Genomic DNA, 17,498 nt, shown 5'->3' on the forward strand with positions numbered 1-17,498 from the left:
TTATGAGCTTCGATTTCATCATTTAGAATTTGCTAGTTCCTCCAGTGCAAAAGTCAGTAGCTAGCTAGCTAGTTACCGGCTGCACGGTTAACAGTGCAAAGCCATTACCTAGCTAGCTAGCTAGCTATCCAGCTACCGGAAGCACGGTTAACAGTGCAAAGTCAGTAGCTAGCTAGCTAGGACAGAAGCTCTGTCTGTTAACAGTAGCTAGCTGTTAACAGTGCAAAGTCAGTAGCTAGCTACTGTTAACAGTGCAAAGTCAGTAGCTAGCTAACTAGCTACTGACTTTGCACTGTTAACCGTGCTTCCGGTAGCTAGATATCTAGCTAGGTAATGGCTTTGCACTGTTAACCATGCAGCCGGTAACTAGCGGTATCTAGTGGTTTAAATGCTTGCGGTTTAAATGCTTGGTGGACATTTGATTGTACGGTTTACTGAGCTGATAGCTAGCTAGCTACGGTTACTGAGCTGATAGCTAGCTAGCTACTTTGCTGGGCATGACTGTGACCTCTTGGGCTTGGAAGTCTGGTTGTAGTATTATCTGAAGGGTCAAACTGCATGGTCTGCCCAGGCCCAGAGCTACTTTGATGGGCATGATTCTGTGACCTCTTGGGCCTTGAAATGTGGTGCTTTGAATGATTTAAAGAGTGAAACGGTCTGAAGTATGCCCACGTTTAAAGCAACCTTGCTGGGCATGACTGTGTGACCTCTTGGGCCAGGAAGTCTGTTTCTAGTTTTATTTAAACGGTCAAACTGCGTGAAGTGTGCCTAGGCCCAGAGCTTCTGTCCTAGCTAGCTAAGCTAATTAATTTAACAATCATAAGCAGTACGTAAAGCTAGGCCTGCTCTTTTACCCTTCAACTTCACTTGCCGATGTTTCCCGTTCACACGTCCCAACTATAGTGATATAGCTGAGAATTTCTTAATAAAGTCAAGCAACCTGAAACGAGTACAAGTCTCGACAGCATGCCTGCAGTAAAATCAGGCGAAACGTCTAACAAGGAGTCCACTCCTTACGCAGTTCGGCCGCAACTGTGCCCTCCTGCAAAGAGCAAAGATGGTAAGGAAATCTCACAATTAATATCGCGATATGTCATCAGCCTGGCAAATGTCACATCCGGGTCACCCCAACACCATCTCAGCCTGCAGATGGCGTAAGTTTACACGACGGATTCTTTTATTCTCTTCAAAGACAAAACTCAGGTCTGTACACCAAAAATATGGCTGATTAAAATGCACGTAAATTAAATTTAGAGTCAATAAAATGCATATGAATTGACGCTTTGACTGATAAGTAGTTTTATTTGACTCAAGTTTAATCAACTTATCTTTCAACTTTATCCATTTTTATTACTTGCCTTATTTATCGTTTATTTGAAGTTTGCGGGCGCAACGTTCTGATTGACATTTTGCCTCGAGAGGCGGAAGTAACGAAAATTGCTTGGTTTAAACGATTGATTAATTAATGAATGTTATTCGATAAACAAGGCAACTAAAACAGTTACGAATGTTAAGTGATAAGAGTCCGGTAACAAAAATGGCTTGAGTTAAACGTTAAATGACGTGACACAAAGTTACTCAAATTATTTAATTATATACCACTGGAGTTTTTAGTTCACATGCATTTGTTGTTTACACCCTCATAGAAGCTCCCTTGGTCATGAATGATAAAACTTGATATTTGATTTTTAAAAATGTGTCAAATCAAGACTGTTTTAATCCTTTCTTTTCCAGATAACTATCACATACATTTTTAATTCACAAGCATTTTTTCATGACCAGTTTAAATTTTCATGGATTTTTATCAGCTTCAATTTCATCATTTAGAATTTGCTAGTTCCTCCACTCATGTGCCTGAAATGTTACTAAACCGTGTTGTAAATTAGTAAATTCATTCTTGTTTGAGGAATTCTGGCTTGTGTTTATTGTCTGTGGGCAGAAAGGCTTTCCTAGATGCCAACTGGCAAAATGTTCCAAGATTTCTAAGAAATTATTGAACTTCCCTAAAAAAAAAAACAAAAAAACAAATAAGTAAGCTGAGAGAACTAAAACGAAAGCTATAAATACAACTTGACAGTTTTCAGCAGCAGGCGATGTTCTAATCATTCCCGCCCTGAGAGGTTGCCCCTCCCCATGACCTCCTACAGCTAAGCAGCCAATGCTGCGTGAAAGCACCATCCATTTCTAATCTAAGGGCCCACCCGTGTGCAGCACAAGTTTCTGTACGGGTGGCTGCAGAGATAGAGCCGCTCATGCAAGCCGTGTGGTTTCTCTTACTTCCTGTAAAACTAGCAAGCCTACACAGATAGACCGTTATTTGTTGTTTGAACTCGTTTTCATACCTGCATTCTCAGCTGTATTGTTTTCAAAGACTCTTCTTCCAAGAATATTTTGTCTTCCAGGACTCATGTGAAAGAGGTATTTTGATTAAAGGTTATAATATTTCTTAAAGGTTTTACTAAAACTGTGTCTTGAAACAGTTTGTTTTCTTCTCTGCTCTCGTATCCTTACCAACTGATAGAACTGAAAACCTACATCAGGGACTATCTTGACAGTTTAGAATAGGCAGTTGATGCCTGAACAAGAAGTGCATTCTACGAATTAGAAAGGTAGAACTCGCACAGCATATTTAAAGAGCACACATCCAAATTGCAGCCTGTTGTTGATGGATGGATGAGAGCAGTAAATGAGAACACTGTATGTTTGTTTTTTGCCAATATAGGATTTTAATATTTTCCAGTAACCATTGTCTATGATTTAAACACCAGTTGGACTCGATATGCATGTTTAGTGAAGCCTAAAGGTTTCTGTTCTGTGTTTGCAGCTGTATGACAATCAGCAATTGCCTCCTAAAAGAGAACAATAACAGAGGTGAATGAACATATGCTACTGTCTACTCATCTAATGATAAATGTAACAATATTTTAATACAACTCTATCCATAGAGAACCTCTACCAATTATTATGCATTCCATGATAAATTCACTAACTTTACAAGGCTCAGATGTTATCAAAGATAAATGGTTGTATGTTGTTTTCAATCACAGAAACATATCTCCAAAAACTGAGATCAGCATCAGTTTGTTTGGGGTTATTTTTGATGAGAGTCAACTGCCATTAAGCATCAGGCTTTAGTCTCCATCAAGCTAAATCACAATGGCCTATCTCGATGGCAACACCAGTCAGCAGTTCGACACTATTGATTATGACCTAAAACATGAACAACGTGCTGTGAAGCACCGAAAGCTTGGGTACCGAAACAATGTCACAATGTGCAGAAGTCCAACGAGAGATTTGGATACAAGATGGATTAAAGGTGAACTGCACCGCAAGAGACAGGAGGAATTTTTAAAGAGACGACCCGCTAGCTGTGGCATGGCAGCTCTGTTATCTACACGGGCAAGACATAATTATACACAAGAGGAAGAGTGGGTGACTCAAAGATCCATGTCATTCAGCCGGCCTTTGACAGAAAGTCAAATATTCAGCTCGGTTAAGCAGGTGAATGGGACTAAACTCCTGTCGTACATTCATTTCACACACAGAAATTGGTCTAGGACAGACAAATGGCTATAACTTTGAGTACTTTAAGCTATTTCCACTCATGACAATATATTCTTTGCACATGTGTGAAGGTACAGAGCTCTTCCTGAGTATCTTTTATATTGTTGACACTGCAGTGTGATTAAAAGTAGTTTTTACCTTAAAGGCAGCAACTGCTTCCTCACTGAATAATGGCAAAGGGTCAGACCTGAAACATGAGGGTGTTCCAGATGCCCTCAAGTCACTTTGGCAAAGAAACAATGTAACGAGGAATGAAGAAGGTTAGCAGGCTTTCTTATGTCTCTACATATCCCAACAGATGAATAACTGCATGAGTATCATTTATGCAAGTGAATATCTTCAAAGCTATATGTTAGTGCTCATGGAAAAGTATTTGGATTCTTTCAGCTCGTCTTAGAGACCTTACTCAACTCAAAAACAACCAGAGGACACTACATGCTGCTAGTGCTCAGACAGAGTAAGTAGGCAGCTTTGTATTATGCTTGTTATCCATCTCCAACAGGTGAATTAATCTCAGGTGATACTTTCAGTCCCTGGTTTGTCATTCCCTTTTTCTTTTCTCATAGGTTGGGTGTCACCACTGTAAAAGATGGGGTAAGGATCATTGTCAGTGTCCTCAGTTCAGTTTACTAAATGCTGGGATGCCAATAATGATCACAGAGTACTTACTTACCAATAAGAAACTGAAGTAACAAAGCATCAAAGTGTCAAATTGACAGGTGTCAGAGTAGTCATTTGGCTCACTGCACATACTCATCTTCTTTCAACTCAAGTCGATTTCTGTTTCTGTTCTCACCAATTCTAGGATGTTGTCCAGTTGGCAAGATATTTGGAGGTAAGTCCATATACATGTTTGTGTTTATATACATTTTTATTTGATCATTTTGCACTGGACAGCATTAGTGTTTGAAAAAACAGCTGTTGCTTGGTGTGTAGTGAAAGTTGTGGTGCATCTCGAAGATAGGCTGTTTTCTCTCTTGCTTTGCAGGAGGCGTTGTATAGAGAGGAGGCTCTCAAAAAGAAGCTAGCCACCTTACAGAAGAGTGCCTCAACACTACTGTGCTCCACTGAGTTGCTGTGGAAGGTACGTTCATCGCTAACATCTTTTATACTGGTTTGCTGCTCAGATTGTTATAATCCCATTGAATCTGTAGTTTTTACATTATTAGTTCTTTATTACACTAGAATTTCTAATCGAATTTCCAAAAAGTATGAAACTGCAAATTGATCGGTATGTTTAATTTGAGCAATGCATATATATATATATATATATGTGTATATTTTAATGCTTTCAACTACCAATTGATAAAACCACAAATGTCAATCAGCCAAGTTCAAAGGTGTTTGACCCTAGAAGGGGTCTCTTGAGAATATTTTATTTGAGGAGATTTAAATTAGATTAGATTAGATTAGTTCAGATTTATGTTATTTATCACTTGTCATAAGTTTAAATGGGTTAGAAGGAAGGCTCTGTGGTCACCGGTATCCGGCTGCTGTTTTCTTTTCAGTTAAAAAAAAGAAAAGCAAAAAAAAAGAAAGACACACTAACTTACTCCAAAAAGAGAGTGCATGTTAGGCATCAGACTGTGTGTTATGGCTGTTGTTCAGTGTAAGATATTGAGATGCTAGAATAATGAGTTGGAACTGTAAAAACTGCGGCATGTTACCTAGGCAAGTTAGGACATTTTGGGGTATTTTACTGTGTTGCATATATTTGCCTTTGAAAAAAAGTATAGTATCCCTATCAGCTTTCTGCAGCATCTGTAACAGACAGAGTTTTGCCATGTAGTCCTTGCCGAAGCATTATATTGAATTGGATATGGTTTCTGAACATGGAACCACGATTCATCTATTCATCTACCCAGAGAAGTGTAAACTATGGAGCAACTGTTCTGAGATAAAACCACAGCTGAGCACGTAAGGGCTGCTCAGTCGTTTTCTCTTGGCATTTCAGAGGAAGCGGCTTCCGCTGTAGCCCTGACTGTGTCATCATGCACTTCCTTTTCCTCCCACAGACTCGCTGCGATGAAGATCTGCTGAAGAGCAAGGTTAAAGCACTGGAGGCTCAGCTGCAGCTTTGCATGAAGGTAAGACCAGGATCCTCCAACCTCTAACATATAAAAAAGGCCAAATGGTATCCAAACTCATGTTTGTGGTGTTGCCCTTAGAGGGTGCCCCAGGATGGAGTGAAAAAGGTGATATTAAAAATGGAGAAGCAGAAAGAGGAGTATGAGCATAAGGCCTTGGAGGCCATTCAAAGGGCCACAGAGGAGAACACAGAGACACAGAGCAAGATGGAGAACCTACAGGTAAGCCGACCACTGGCACCAAGTGCTGTTGCTAAAAAGTAGGGTTCTTACATTGCAGTTTCATAGACAGGAAACTATACAATGGCATAAAGATGCAGTTTTTAACGACTAGGATGTATATCAGAACTACAACAGAATTGCCACAGTCCACTGTTGCTACCGCCCAGGTTTATTTGAAAGAAATAATTTGCGCATATTCTCAGACATTCTGCAAATACTTCTGCCAACTTCTCATGTCTGGACTTACCAGGAGGCACTTCACGCAGCCCAGGCAGAGTCTGTACGGTGGCATAAGCTATATGAGGAGATGAGGGAGAGCTTCAGCCTGCTAAGAAAGAGCCAGGATTTATGCACTGATCAGCTTCTTGAGCTGCAGAATCAGCTCGAGGTGGGTACATATGCACAAGTGGCAGTTCAATGTAAAGCTGCAAAGAGCAATTTTGAGAGCCATGCACTATATGAAAATGTGATGTATGACCTGTCCAGAGTTAAGTAATTAAATGAAAATGTAAGGATGTAGTTAAGATGCATTGATTGTGCAGTTTGGCAATGGATTTACTAATTAGGTTATGTGGATTTTGTAGTTCATTTTAGGGGGTTTATGTGAGGGCAAGTTGAACAAAACCTGTAGTGCAACTGGTCAGTCATACAGCTACTATTTACTTGTAATTGTGTTTTTTAGTGGCAGTGTGTGTAAAACAGTTGTCACATAAATTGTCTGTAAAAGATTATGCATAAAAAACTTCAATAGAATTGAGGACATTTATAGGATATTAGGCTTGCTTTTCACATTGTGTTTCACTGGCCTGTCGTTCATCTATTCTTGACTGTGGCACCTACCTGTTCACTATGTTATTCCACACTAGCCCACAGATATTAAGTGTTTAAGAGACATGTTTCCTCTTATTTAGCATTTCTGTTAGGGAGAAAATGGACATTTAGGAATGCACAGTATACATTGCTGTATTACTTACAAGTCGTGTGTGTGTGTGTGTGTGTGTGTGTGTGTGTGTGTGTGTGTGTGTGTGTGTGTGTGTGTGTTTAGCGCTCCAGAGAGCAGGAGGAGACCCTGAGAGTACTTTGTGAGTCTCTGCAGCTGGAGGGAGCAGAGCTGCACTCCAGTATCATTCTTCTGCAGCAGGACAACCTAACCTTGAGAGAAGAGTTAGAACATCTCACAGGTACACTTCACACTTTTGCTTAAACTGAGCTTGCCTTACTGACCTTTAACTTTTTGAAGGAGTTCATTTGTTCTGTCTTGCTGATAAGCACTGAGAGATTCATGGGTAATATCACGTAATCTAAAATAGTCATAAGTAAACATGGACAGGTTTGATATTGCTTAATCCTTACAGCGCAAAGTCGTGTATCATGGAACAATATCACAGCAGTGCCAGAGCATCTTCCTAAGATAGATAACCACATAGCTGATCAACTGTGCCAGGTGGAGCAGAGGCTGAGTTTGAAGGAGAATGAGGTAAAGAACCCATTATCAACATCAGTGTGTGTCTCAACTAAATACCATATCCTGTATATTCCAATACAATCTTTCTGATGTGAACCCTGCTAGTAAGCTTAAGAAAGGCTTGTTTCAATAATGTCTTCAATTTTAAATATACATTTCCCAGTCCATTCATGGGGCTCCTCAGGCAGTAAGCATCATAGCTCCCAGCATGACTGTGTCAAGTCCTCAGGGTTTCTGATTGCTTGGCACAGATGTTTTGCAAGCCGAGATAGAGCCAAATTGAGAACTGCACTGTTTGGGTTGTGAAACATTGCCTTAAATGGCAATTGGTGACAGGCCTGTTGTCTTGGTAACCTGGTTATCATTGTAGTGCATGGATTTGAAGGCTGAGCTGGAGACCCTGGAGCAGGAGTGCTATAGTTACCGGAGCCGTCTAGCCCAGTGTCGGGAAGAGCTGAACACACTAAGCGCTCGCAAGAACAGTAGCCGAAACAAGGTAAGAACCTTGTAATTGGAGCAAGATATACTTCATAAGATAAATAGCATGTTTTTTTCATGAAAATAAATCTATGGCTAAAAATGATTTGACTTCATGCAGATTGCATAATTCTTTAATGTGTTGCTGATATGTTTCAAATATATATTTTTTTTAACTCCAAGAAGAATGCTTACAATCAAGTTCACAAAAACTTGAACTTTTCTTAACATACCATTAAAAGTAATATGTTTATTGAGCTAGTAAATTAGTATTTGTGAGCATTCCTTAATTGATGATAATGCACATTTTGTTTTCTCTTCATCTCCAGAGATGCTGCTGTGGTTCATATGCCAGCTTGATGTTGTTCCTCATGCTGTTGCTGGTTGTGGTAATGGCTACCGTCTGGATCTGCTATCCTCCAATCAGGGAGCAGCTTCAGGACTTTTACTCTGTAGCTGAGGAAAGAGTAGAAGACTACCTCATGCAGTGGGCTTCTGCACAAAATGCAGTCTGCTTCAAACCTATCTGACAACAGCCACCTTGAAAAGAAATATATATTGAGAGAGAGAAAGATCATTTATATCCACCAATGTCTGTATTTGTTGAATATCATATATTTATTATAATATCGGCCAATTAAAAGTGCATTTATTGTACAATGCATGTCATATGTACACTAGATTATATAGGTTTTCACTGTTCACATTGTACAGTCATATCAGTAGAAAACACTGGCAATTTCTTTCCATCTCTCTAAGGTATTATGGTGACATCAGTTATGTCCCCTATATAATGTTTACTTATAAGGTTTACTTTCAATTTTTTATTGTTTGTACCCCGAAGTAGTGATCTAGAAGTAAATTATTTAGATGTAAAAATTGTTTTCAACTTTAATGTCTATGACCAAATGTACAGATGTTGGCTGATCAATAGCTTGTGACAGAATACAGAATAAAAATGTAATGTGTTTTAAGTCTACATTTATTGATTTATTCCAAATTCAAAGGTAAAAACTGAACAAAAATATCTCATTCAGTAAAAGAGATAATGTGCACCTGGTGGTCCTGAATGCTCACAGAGGCCTCTGTGTCATAGTAGGTCACTTGCTGCAGCTTTCCAGATTGACCTATGCTGAAGTGGACAACTGACACAGCACATTTTCAAAAGGACTCTTGCACACATGCATGTGGCCCCTCCCATAGGCCTTTTACTATATTTCCTGTATGATCTAAAGATACCCAAAGACAATAAAGACATGAACTCCACAAACATCACAATATCTGAAGACTGGTCACTTAGGGTAAGTGCTCCATATGAATTTAATATGAATGTAGCTATCCTAACTTTTAGTGTACACGTGGTCATTTTATCATGTAAGAATAGCTTGTTGTAAACATGGAAGTGCACAACTCCTCAGATCTGCTGCAACACGGTGGTTACAAAGTACTAATACTGTCATTCGCCATTATGTAAACAACAGCAAGGGCAGAGACCAACCCTATGTTCTTTGGTACAACTCTATATTTTATTCAATAAATAATTTGCAGTACTGCTAATATTTTTCTATTTGCTACAAGGTGCTGTGAACTATGCGATCCCCTGTCCTGCTGATGTGCTGTTTGGGAGTTTTTATGATAGCTACATCATTCTCTCTGAAAATTTGTGCTTTTAATATCAAAAGTTTTGGGGAAGCAAAAGCCAACAACAAAAATGTTATGGTAATTTTGATCAAGGTAAAACAAAGTAGACAATATTTTTGCAAGGTTCAAACATTCACAAGAAATCTCTATATATTGCTATTATGATAACTACCCCTCTCATTCATTAATATGCTAATATGAATATAATTTTCAGATCATTTCTCGATGTGACTTGACTTTGATTCAGGAGGTGCGAGACTGCAAAGGTGAAGCTATCCCTGCTCTGATGATGATGCTCAATAGGTAGTACATGTTCTGCTCTTTCATCACTGGAAGTCTGTCATGTGTCAAAGCGCCACATCATTTTTATAATGTCCTCTATTTTTCTTATCTTCCACCATGTAGGTTTGACAAATCTCACATGTACGCTCATTTAGAGAGCAAAAGATTGGGAAAAAAGACATACAAAGAACAATACGTGTACATTTACAGGTACCATAAAATATGTGCCTCAAAATCATGATACTGGCATCACTGGCATCTTCCAGTCGCTGGCAAACTTGCAGAATTGACAAAAAACAAACAAACAAAAATTCCCAATACTTTTTACACATACTGCTAAATCTTGCTGTCTCAGGAAAGATATGCTACAGGTGCAAGAGCAATTTTATTATCCCGATCTGAGTGAGAAGAATGAGACTGAAGTGTTTTCCAGACCAGCCCTCATCATACGAATCCATTCCCCCACAACCTGTAAGTGTACAAGATTTTATCATGGCTTTCTCAACAAAGTGACTTTATTATGACCCCCTTTGAAAGTGCCTTCCTCCAAAATTGACATAATTTTACACAACCTGGATGAAGCAGGAGTTGATCAGGAAATCATTTTGTACAGAAAGTGTGTTTTCACCCTCACTTCAGGGCTTGGTATGGAGCTGCTTAAACTCGCATGTTTAATAGGCCTGAGCAATGTAGATATGAACAGACAGATGATGTTTGTAGTGGATCAGAAATGCTAGCCTGCTGAGCCATAAGAAGGAAACAAAGTCTTCAGCGAGGGCATGGACCATCTGCACAACTTAAATTCACCAATATCCCATCCACAGTAGAAACTGCACTGCTGATATGTCAGTAAAAAGCAAACAAACCAAAAGCCAACGCTTTCTTTTGCTAGCATCAATTAATGCTAGTAATGAATTACTTTACAGGGGCATCTCTGTGCTGTATGGTGAGACCAGGACATGAAAAGACTTGAGAAATAAATATAACACGTGCTGAATTGTTATTTTTCATAACCTTAGTAAAGCATGAATTCTGGTAAAGATCACAGTTTTTGTGCTAGCAGAGTTTCTTGAGTTTAATGGATTAACAAGTCTGAACCTAATGGTATGAAAAGAGCAGATGAACCTGTGTTTACCTTATCTATTAATAAGCCCCTAAATGTAGCTTAACCTTACTGTTTTAATATGATATTTGATGGTGACTTTTTTTTTCTTTTTTCAGTTGTGAAAAACTTTGCCATTATTGGTCATCATACCAGTCCTAAGCATGCCATGAAAGAGATGGAAGAACTTTTTGGAGTCTTCCAAGTTGTCAAGAAGAAGTGGAAAATTGAGGTCAGTCATCACCCTTTCATTCAAAAATGTTTTCCCTCCTATTTTCCTCTTTTTTGAATGTTTTTTAATTTCTCCATGTAGAATGTGATGCTTCTGGGAGATCTGAATGCTGACTGTGGCTATGTCACCATTAAAGGTTTAAAGAACCTCCGACTCAGGAATGATCCAAAGTTCCACTGGCTCATCACAGATGAACAGGACACCACAGTCCGGGACACAACACACTGCGCTTATGACAGGTCTTCACCAAATACCATAACACACATACACACACACACACACGGTTCACATTCTGTTTAAAAATATTATATTGCAAACATATATGGATTTAATATTTCACTTTAGCTAGATGATGCATATAATTTTTGTCTTCGTTTGAGTGTACAGTACATGATCACACAGACACACTGTAATTACAATAATTAGTATTTCTTACTGTAGTTTCTAACTTAGGTTTACTCACATATATAGGAGTAATGTGAGGAGGAGAAATGTTCTAATTCCACCCCATTTCACTTCAGGATAATTGTACATGGCAAAGAACTCATTTCAGGGATTGTGCCGGAATCCGCTCAGCCCTTTGACTTCAGAAAAGAGTTCAGTTTAACTCAGCAAGAGGTACCCTATGGTTTACAGACTGCAGCAAAAGAGGTTATTGATTAACATTGATTAAATTATTCTTCTGTTTCAGGCCTTGGATGTAAGTGACCACTATCCAGTAGAGGTTGACCTAAAGCCAAGCCATCACTATTTTCTCCGCAATGAGCTCTGACCTGACAAGAATCTTAGAAGTGTGTTAGAAATAAATCCAAATCATACACACTGCAATAAAGCATCACAGAGTAGCTATTGAAAATGTGCTTCTTATGCTAACTTTCAAATTAAAAAAAATTGTCTTTATTTATGTGTTTATTTATTGTATTGCTCATTTTTTCTCATGTGTATTGATGATTCATATTCTTATACTACACACAGAGATAGATTTTGAATGTAACATTATTATTATTTGAAAGACATCAGATAGATGGAACCAAAGCAGCTCATCAGGAGCATTTTGTTCTGTACGAAAGCCACTTTGTTTTTTATTTTAAAAAGTTACATGATGTAATAAAGAATATTTTTCAATAAGCATTAGTAAACTGTGGAATACATTTACCTGACACTTTTAGCCAAAATGACTTACAGTTATGTACAACTTGAGGGTTAAGGGCCTTGCTCAGGGGCCCAACAGTGTTAACTTGCTGGTGGGGCTTGAACTGTCAACCTTCTACATACTAATCAAGTACCTTAACCACTGAGCTACCACTGCCACTATGAAACACACTATCAGCACATGCTGAGTTAAATTATGCAAACGCACTGGCATGTATGTAAACGCACCCCACGCAGCCATAACTCATGTGATACAGCCCCGTTACTTGTTGTTGCTGTTGTCATTGTCGCTGGTGTTGCCCCATGTACTTCTATTTATGGTCCACTCATTTGTGGCCACGCCCCTTTATTAGCCCGATAAGTATTTCACCTGTCTATTGTTATATGCTTCTTTAGTATTTGTATTTAAACCCCTCTGTGTACCACTTCTTTTGTCGGTCACTGTCCATGCAATGTCTGAACCGGCTGCCAGGAGGGAGATCCCCTTGGAATTTGCAGGGGGCACTTCCTTGGTGCCTCTGGACCTGCCAGACCTGCTGTCGCCAGATGCCACTGCATCTCCATAGCTACCAGCTCTGCAGATCCCTGGACTCCACTATGTCCAATCAGCTCCATCCCCCTGCCTGTCACTTGACCCTTGGCTGCTTACCTGGTCTTCCACTCTGGTCCCAACATATGTTCCTGTCCCCATCAATGTCACTCTTAACATTCCTGTCTCTCCCTTTGTGTCATATTCTCTCCCTATCTGTGTTTCTGTTACTGTCACGGTTCTTGTCCCTGTGGTTCTCTTTCTTGTCCACTTCCCTTTTGTGTCTCAGGTTAGGGCTTCCTTTTCTCTGCCCCCTCAGTTGTGGAGCTCCTGCTGTATCTACTAGCCTGCCTCAGTGTGCCCTGCCTCCTGATTCCGCTACATCTTAACAGCTGGTGGTTTTTACTGCCCTTCCGATGGGCACTTTGGGAGCTGTGCCCTTACTTCTGTGTCAATTAGACATGTTTGTTTTCTGAGACTCATGCCTGCATCTCATCATTTTCCCTAGATGCCTTGTCGCATCACAATTGTTTATAGTAATAGGAGGATGTACCTGTTCATGGGTTCTCAGTTGCACAAGTGTCAAACAGTTAAGATTTGTTTTTACAAAGAATACATAGGCAAAACAGGCAAATTCTGGGTGTTTGTTCTGAGTGAATTTTAATTTAGCTAATATTTCTGACACGTGTTAAATATTTAATTCTAAGAATTTTTACCTTTTTCAAGTTTCAGGAAGAGCAGGGGAATGAAAACTAGGCCATGAAAAGCTTTAACAGGAAGTGACTTTGAGACAAAGAGGTATGCATCGGAGCCTATCTGTTCCCCCCCTCCCCCCCCAGCTATTCAAACATCTGCTGACTTCCTCTGAAGAGTTATCAAGAGAATAAAAAGACATTTTGTCACAAGCTGCAATTTCTACTAAACAGGATGGAGAATATTACCAATTACCAGGATGCATTTCCAGGTAAGGGTCATTCTCTAGTGGATTTTCAGTCTTATCTGCTGTTCGATGGTTTGGATAGGTTGACAACATAATTATGCAAAAGCACAAAACTAAAACCAGCTTGTGACTCTTATGACATTTTGAACTTGCTACGTAACCCGACGGTAATACGAACTGTTTTTGTGCATTTCTGTAGAGGTTGAGCTAGATTTTGAAGATCTACAGTTCGATGACAGTACTAAATCTCAAACACAACTGGCCATGGATGATGATCTGAAAGACATTGGAAATCTCTGGGCAACATCTGTCCAAGTTTCAAACAAGACATTTACAGATGTTTATAAACAGGAAGAAAATGCAGACAGTTCTGATAACAGTGAAGAGAGTGCATTGCATAATCTGCCTGATGTAAAAACAGGATCTACAGTTTACCTGCCTTCTGGAGTATCTTATGAACAGGTTTTAAAAAAGACAATAATGGAAACACAACAACTGAGCCAGACATGCGAAGAGTACACTGTAGAGGAAGAAAACAGGAAAGGTGACTCAGAAACAGGTGTTCTTGCCGATGTCAACACACAGAGAAAAGAAAGGTTCAGAGAGGAGGAAACCATTAAACTTCAGTTTGAATCTCCTGAGGGTCTGGACATTTCTAGTGCAGAATATCCGCCATTCATGGAACAAACATCACATCCAGTGTCTAGTGGAACTCGGATGATACAGAAGAGATCATCAGTGTCAGATGAGTCAGTCAGCTGCAGTGCAGAAGATCAAACATCCCATTGTAAATCTGATGGTAACAAGGATGAACTTTTTGTTGCAGGGTGCCATGTCAGATATGATTTGAGGGAGTTTACAGAGGAAGACCAAGAACAGGTAGAGGAAAGTCTTGCAGAATACCCCTCAGATTTATCCCAAAGTGAATCTGAGACATGTGCTGAAAGTGGAAGGAACAAGCTGGTCATCCCCTTAGATAGCAGTTTTTGCTACGATCACTCTGCACATGAAATAAAAGATTCATCTGGGGCAGAAGGAAACTTTCAAGAGCGAGAGAGAAAAACAGATTGTTCTGCCACAGACAGTAATTCTAAGATTAATAAACTAGGGATTGATTATATATCAGATATAGCAGATATAAATGTGTCATTACAGACTGTGAATGCCAATGAAGATGACCTCCAAGGGATTCTAACAAAGGATTATATCACAGTGGAAGACACCAAGAATAAAGAGGACTCTGGAGATGAAAGAGATGTTAATGACCAACCAGGTTATGACAGTGACATCAGTAATGATGACAACAGCACAAGTCAAGAAGAAACTAGTTTTCTCCCATCTGAGAAGGACAAATGGAAAAATGTTACACAGCATAACTTCACAGACGACACGGTGAGGGCTGATAGTATCAATTACAAAGAGACAGATAAGGATGGTACAAATGATAGCAATCTGGAGAAGTCTATCCATAGTGCAGAACATTTGACTTTCAATGTATCAATCAGTGAGGGCAAGGAGACAACCTCCACAAGCAAAACCTCTTTATCATATGGCGAATACTGTCACAAGGAATCCAATGAACAATCCACAGAGTTGCACTCCAAACTTGAAATAGTCCAGCTGGGCTCAGCCATTAAAGAACAAGTCCAGTCACCTTCAGAGGTTACAGACAGCATAAGAGATACCAACACCTTAATACCTGAAGCATTTTGGTCCTCAGTACTGATGGATGATGACAGCCTATGCTTAGATGACTATAACTGGAACTTGACTGAAGGGGAGCTAAGTGAAGCAGAAAAACAGGAAGCCATAGAAGAAACCCTAGGGAAGATGGACCACAGTGAAGATGGAGAAGAGAATGAGAGTGACTGGGAGAAGAAGACCAGAATTGAGGCATTTAACCAATTTTATGGTGACCAGACTGAGACATGGGGTGAAATAGGTGAGTGCTCCAGTGTGTCACAGTTATGTTTATTTCTGAATGTTTAATATCATAAAATTTGTCTATCCTTAAAGGCAGGAATCATAGAGTTACCTTTTGCTTGGATCATGAACCTTCTGAATATGAGGAGGACTCTGAAAGGTAAACAACTTCATTAATCTCAAACCACCTGTTATTCAGCTCATGTGTGGTTATGCATATCTGGCCCATTCTATAAACCCATAATATAAGCATACTCATCCAAAAGCACTGAAGAGGAACAGGACAAAGAGCCCCACGCAGCTGTTACTACGGTGAAACCTGAGGTGAGACCACCATCACTAGTCTAAGAGCACCGGTGAATGCCTGTGACATGGAGGCAGCTTTATGGTACTATGTGTCTTGTAGTACCACAGTGAGTCAGATGAGCCAGAAGAGAAGCTTTTCCATCCGGAGAAGCCAAAGACACGACCAAAGGAGCAGCAACATGTGAGCCCAGCACTGAAGACACACCCTCAAAGAAACAGGGTAAGTCATTGTGGTCAAAAATAAATAAATCTTGTAGTTGTCGTCCTTACAGTCTCACTATGTGGAAACAAAAGTGAAAAGGATTTTTAATTATCTTTTTATGCCTAGTCAGTTTACTTAAAGCATTGGAGAATACCCATAAATGCATTTGTTACAATTTCATACATACTGACAAGAGGAAATGCAGGAGATGCAGCAGGAACGTCAGTGTCCAATTTCAAACGGTTTGAATTTCAGCCAATTACCTGTAGGGATTTTTTCCCACTGTTAACTAGACTAACTGCACTACCCAGTGTTTAATTGCATCTGAAATCATTTGATTGTTAATTATCTCATCAAAATCTTTCTTTGTCTGTGTCCTTCCACTGTAGTGTCTTGCTGTGCTGAAATCAGCTTTAGCACTGGGCCTGATGACAGCAGTAGGTGTGCTGTCTTTCTGGTGGGCAACAGACAGTCTGGACCAGACACACTGAATTCAAACCTTATTGTTGATTATTAATTAAAAATAACTCAATGTAGGTTGGAAGAATCAATCTAATAAAAAAAGCCCAGATATTCTACACTGTTGCGACATAGGTATAAATATAGAAAAGGGGGCATGGATTACTCTTTGAATTTTTAGTTAAAAAAAGAAAACCATTGATGTCATAGTGGTTTGTTGATCCTGGTGAAAAATAACATCCAGTGAGTCAGCTGTGATTGGACCAACTTTATTTCCTTACAGATTACAATGTTTCAACATGCTCCAGGGCTGTGTTTTTAAATGGTGAAAAAGACATTTGTCTCACCATAATGTAATTACTCTGTATACTTCAACATTAATGTTGGCCTACAGGAAAACAATCTATTTCAGTGCACAGATGTTTTTATCACTGTTTTTCTTCTTTATAGGCACATAATCTATTGTTACCATTATCAATTAAAACAAATTCCTCTAATCATGCCATGCAGTTAGTGTGAATAGTGGGACTGAATATTTCCACCTTTTTTATATTAAAGCATTGACTATGATTTCTTGGTGCAAGATACCATTTCTGTGAAACTTCATGACCCTTTGCCATCATGCTCTACTGTAAATTCAGCTCAATCCCATAACATTTCCTGTGCCTTCTTACAGTGAAGAACAATTAGGATTAAACAAGTAATGATGCTTTTTTTTGGTTTCTTTTTCTGTTTAACACAAGCTACATTTCTAGCAAGCAACGGCCTGCATGATCACTCTTTCTCAGTGGTTCAGTGTGTCTACAGCATCAGCAACAATAAACACAGCAAGATTAGTCCCATTTTGAGGAATTTACAACAAAAGCTCTGATATTCAATCTGCCAGTTTAGTGACTATGGATGTTTAATGACTCA

At 39.3% G+C, this 17,498-nt stretch overlaps 3 protein-coding genes across 12 annotated transcripts; all 3 read left to right on the forward strand.

The window, feature by feature from the left end:
* The first annotated feature begins 1,188 nt into the window (after positions 1-1,188).
* traf3ip3 (TRAF3 interacting protein 3) lies at positions 1,189-8,794 on the forward strand. Of its 4 annotated transcripts, none has more exons than XM_081707852.1 (16): positions 1,189-2,418; positions 2,522-2,609; positions 2,825-2,913; positions 3,048-3,501; positions 3,710-3,824; positions 3,952-4,021; positions 4,131-4,158; positions 4,370-4,399; positions 4,553-4,648; positions 5,580-5,651; positions 5,733-5,873; positions 6,124-6,261; positions 6,919-7,054; positions 7,229-7,350; positions 7,709-7,834; positions 8,145-8,794. In XM_081707852.1, the coding sequence occupies exons 4-16, from the start codon at positions 3,157-3,159 to the stop codon at positions 8,343-8,345; spliced, it is 1,620 nt and encodes a 539-aa protein (XP_081563978.1). In that variant the 5' UTR covers positions 1,189-2,418; positions 2,522-2,609; positions 2,825-2,913; positions 3,048-3,156; the 3' UTR covers positions 8,346-8,794. The 4 variants fall into 4 exon arrangements, with proteins under 4 accessions (XP_081563978.1, XP_081563977.1, XP_081563976.1 ...); XM_081707851.1 differs by having other exon boundaries at positions 2,825-2,871; XM_081707850.1 differs by lacking the exon at positions 2,522-2,609.
* Positions 8,795-8,880: 86 nt separating this feature from the next.
* Positions 8,881-12,127, forward strand: dnase1l1l (deoxyribonuclease I-like 1-like). 6 transcript variants are annotated; one of them, XM_027016052.3, is made up of 9 exons: positions 8,927-9,116; positions 9,394-9,549; positions 9,671-9,759; positions 9,862-9,948; positions 10,094-10,209; positions 10,960-11,072; positions 11,154-11,311; positions 11,594-11,690; positions 11,764-12,127. In XM_027016052.3, the coding sequence occupies exons 2-9, from the start codon at positions 9,406-9,408 to the stop codon at positions 11,842-11,844; spliced, it is 885 nt and encodes a 294-aa protein (XP_026871853.2). In that variant the 5' UTR covers positions 8,927-9,116; positions 9,394-9,405; the 3' UTR covers positions 11,845-12,127. The 6 variants fall into 6 exon arrangements, with proteins under 6 accessions (XP_081563979.1, XP_081563982.1, XP_081563980.1 ...); XM_081707855.1 differs by having other exon boundaries at positions 11,594-11,668; XM_081707853.1 differs by lacking the exon at positions 9,394-9,549 and having other exon boundaries at positions 8,881-9,116; positions 9,704-9,759.
* Positions 12,128-13,576: 1,449 nt separating this feature from the next.
* si:dkey-183p4.10 (uncharacterized) lies at positions 13,577-17,348 on the forward strand. 2 transcript variants are annotated; one of them, XM_027016048.3, is made up of 6 exons: positions 13,577-13,717; positions 13,893-15,635; positions 15,710-15,776; positions 15,883-15,940; positions 16,023-16,142; positions 16,514-17,348. In XM_027016048.3, exons 1-6 carry the CDS (start codon positions 13,681-13,683, stop codon positions 16,613-16,615), a joined length of 2,127 nt encoding a protein of 708 aa, XP_026871849.3. In that variant the 5' UTR covers positions 13,577-13,680; the 3' UTR covers positions 16,616-17,348. The 2 variants fall into 2 exon arrangements, with proteins under 2 accessions (XP_026871849.3, XP_081563859.1); XM_081707733.1 differs by having other exon boundaries at positions 13,601-13,717; positions 14,520-15,635.
* The last annotated feature ends 150 nt before the right edge of the window (positions 17,349-17,498 follow it).

Source organism: Electrophorus electricus, chromosome 25 (assembly GCF_041902795.1).
Source record: "Electrophorus electricus isolate QZ-2024a chromosome 25, ASM4190279v1, whole genome shotgun sequence".
NCBI classification, from domain to species: Eukaryota; Metazoa; Chordata; class Actinopteri; order Gymnotiformes; family Gymnotidae; genus Electrophorus; species Electrophorus electricus.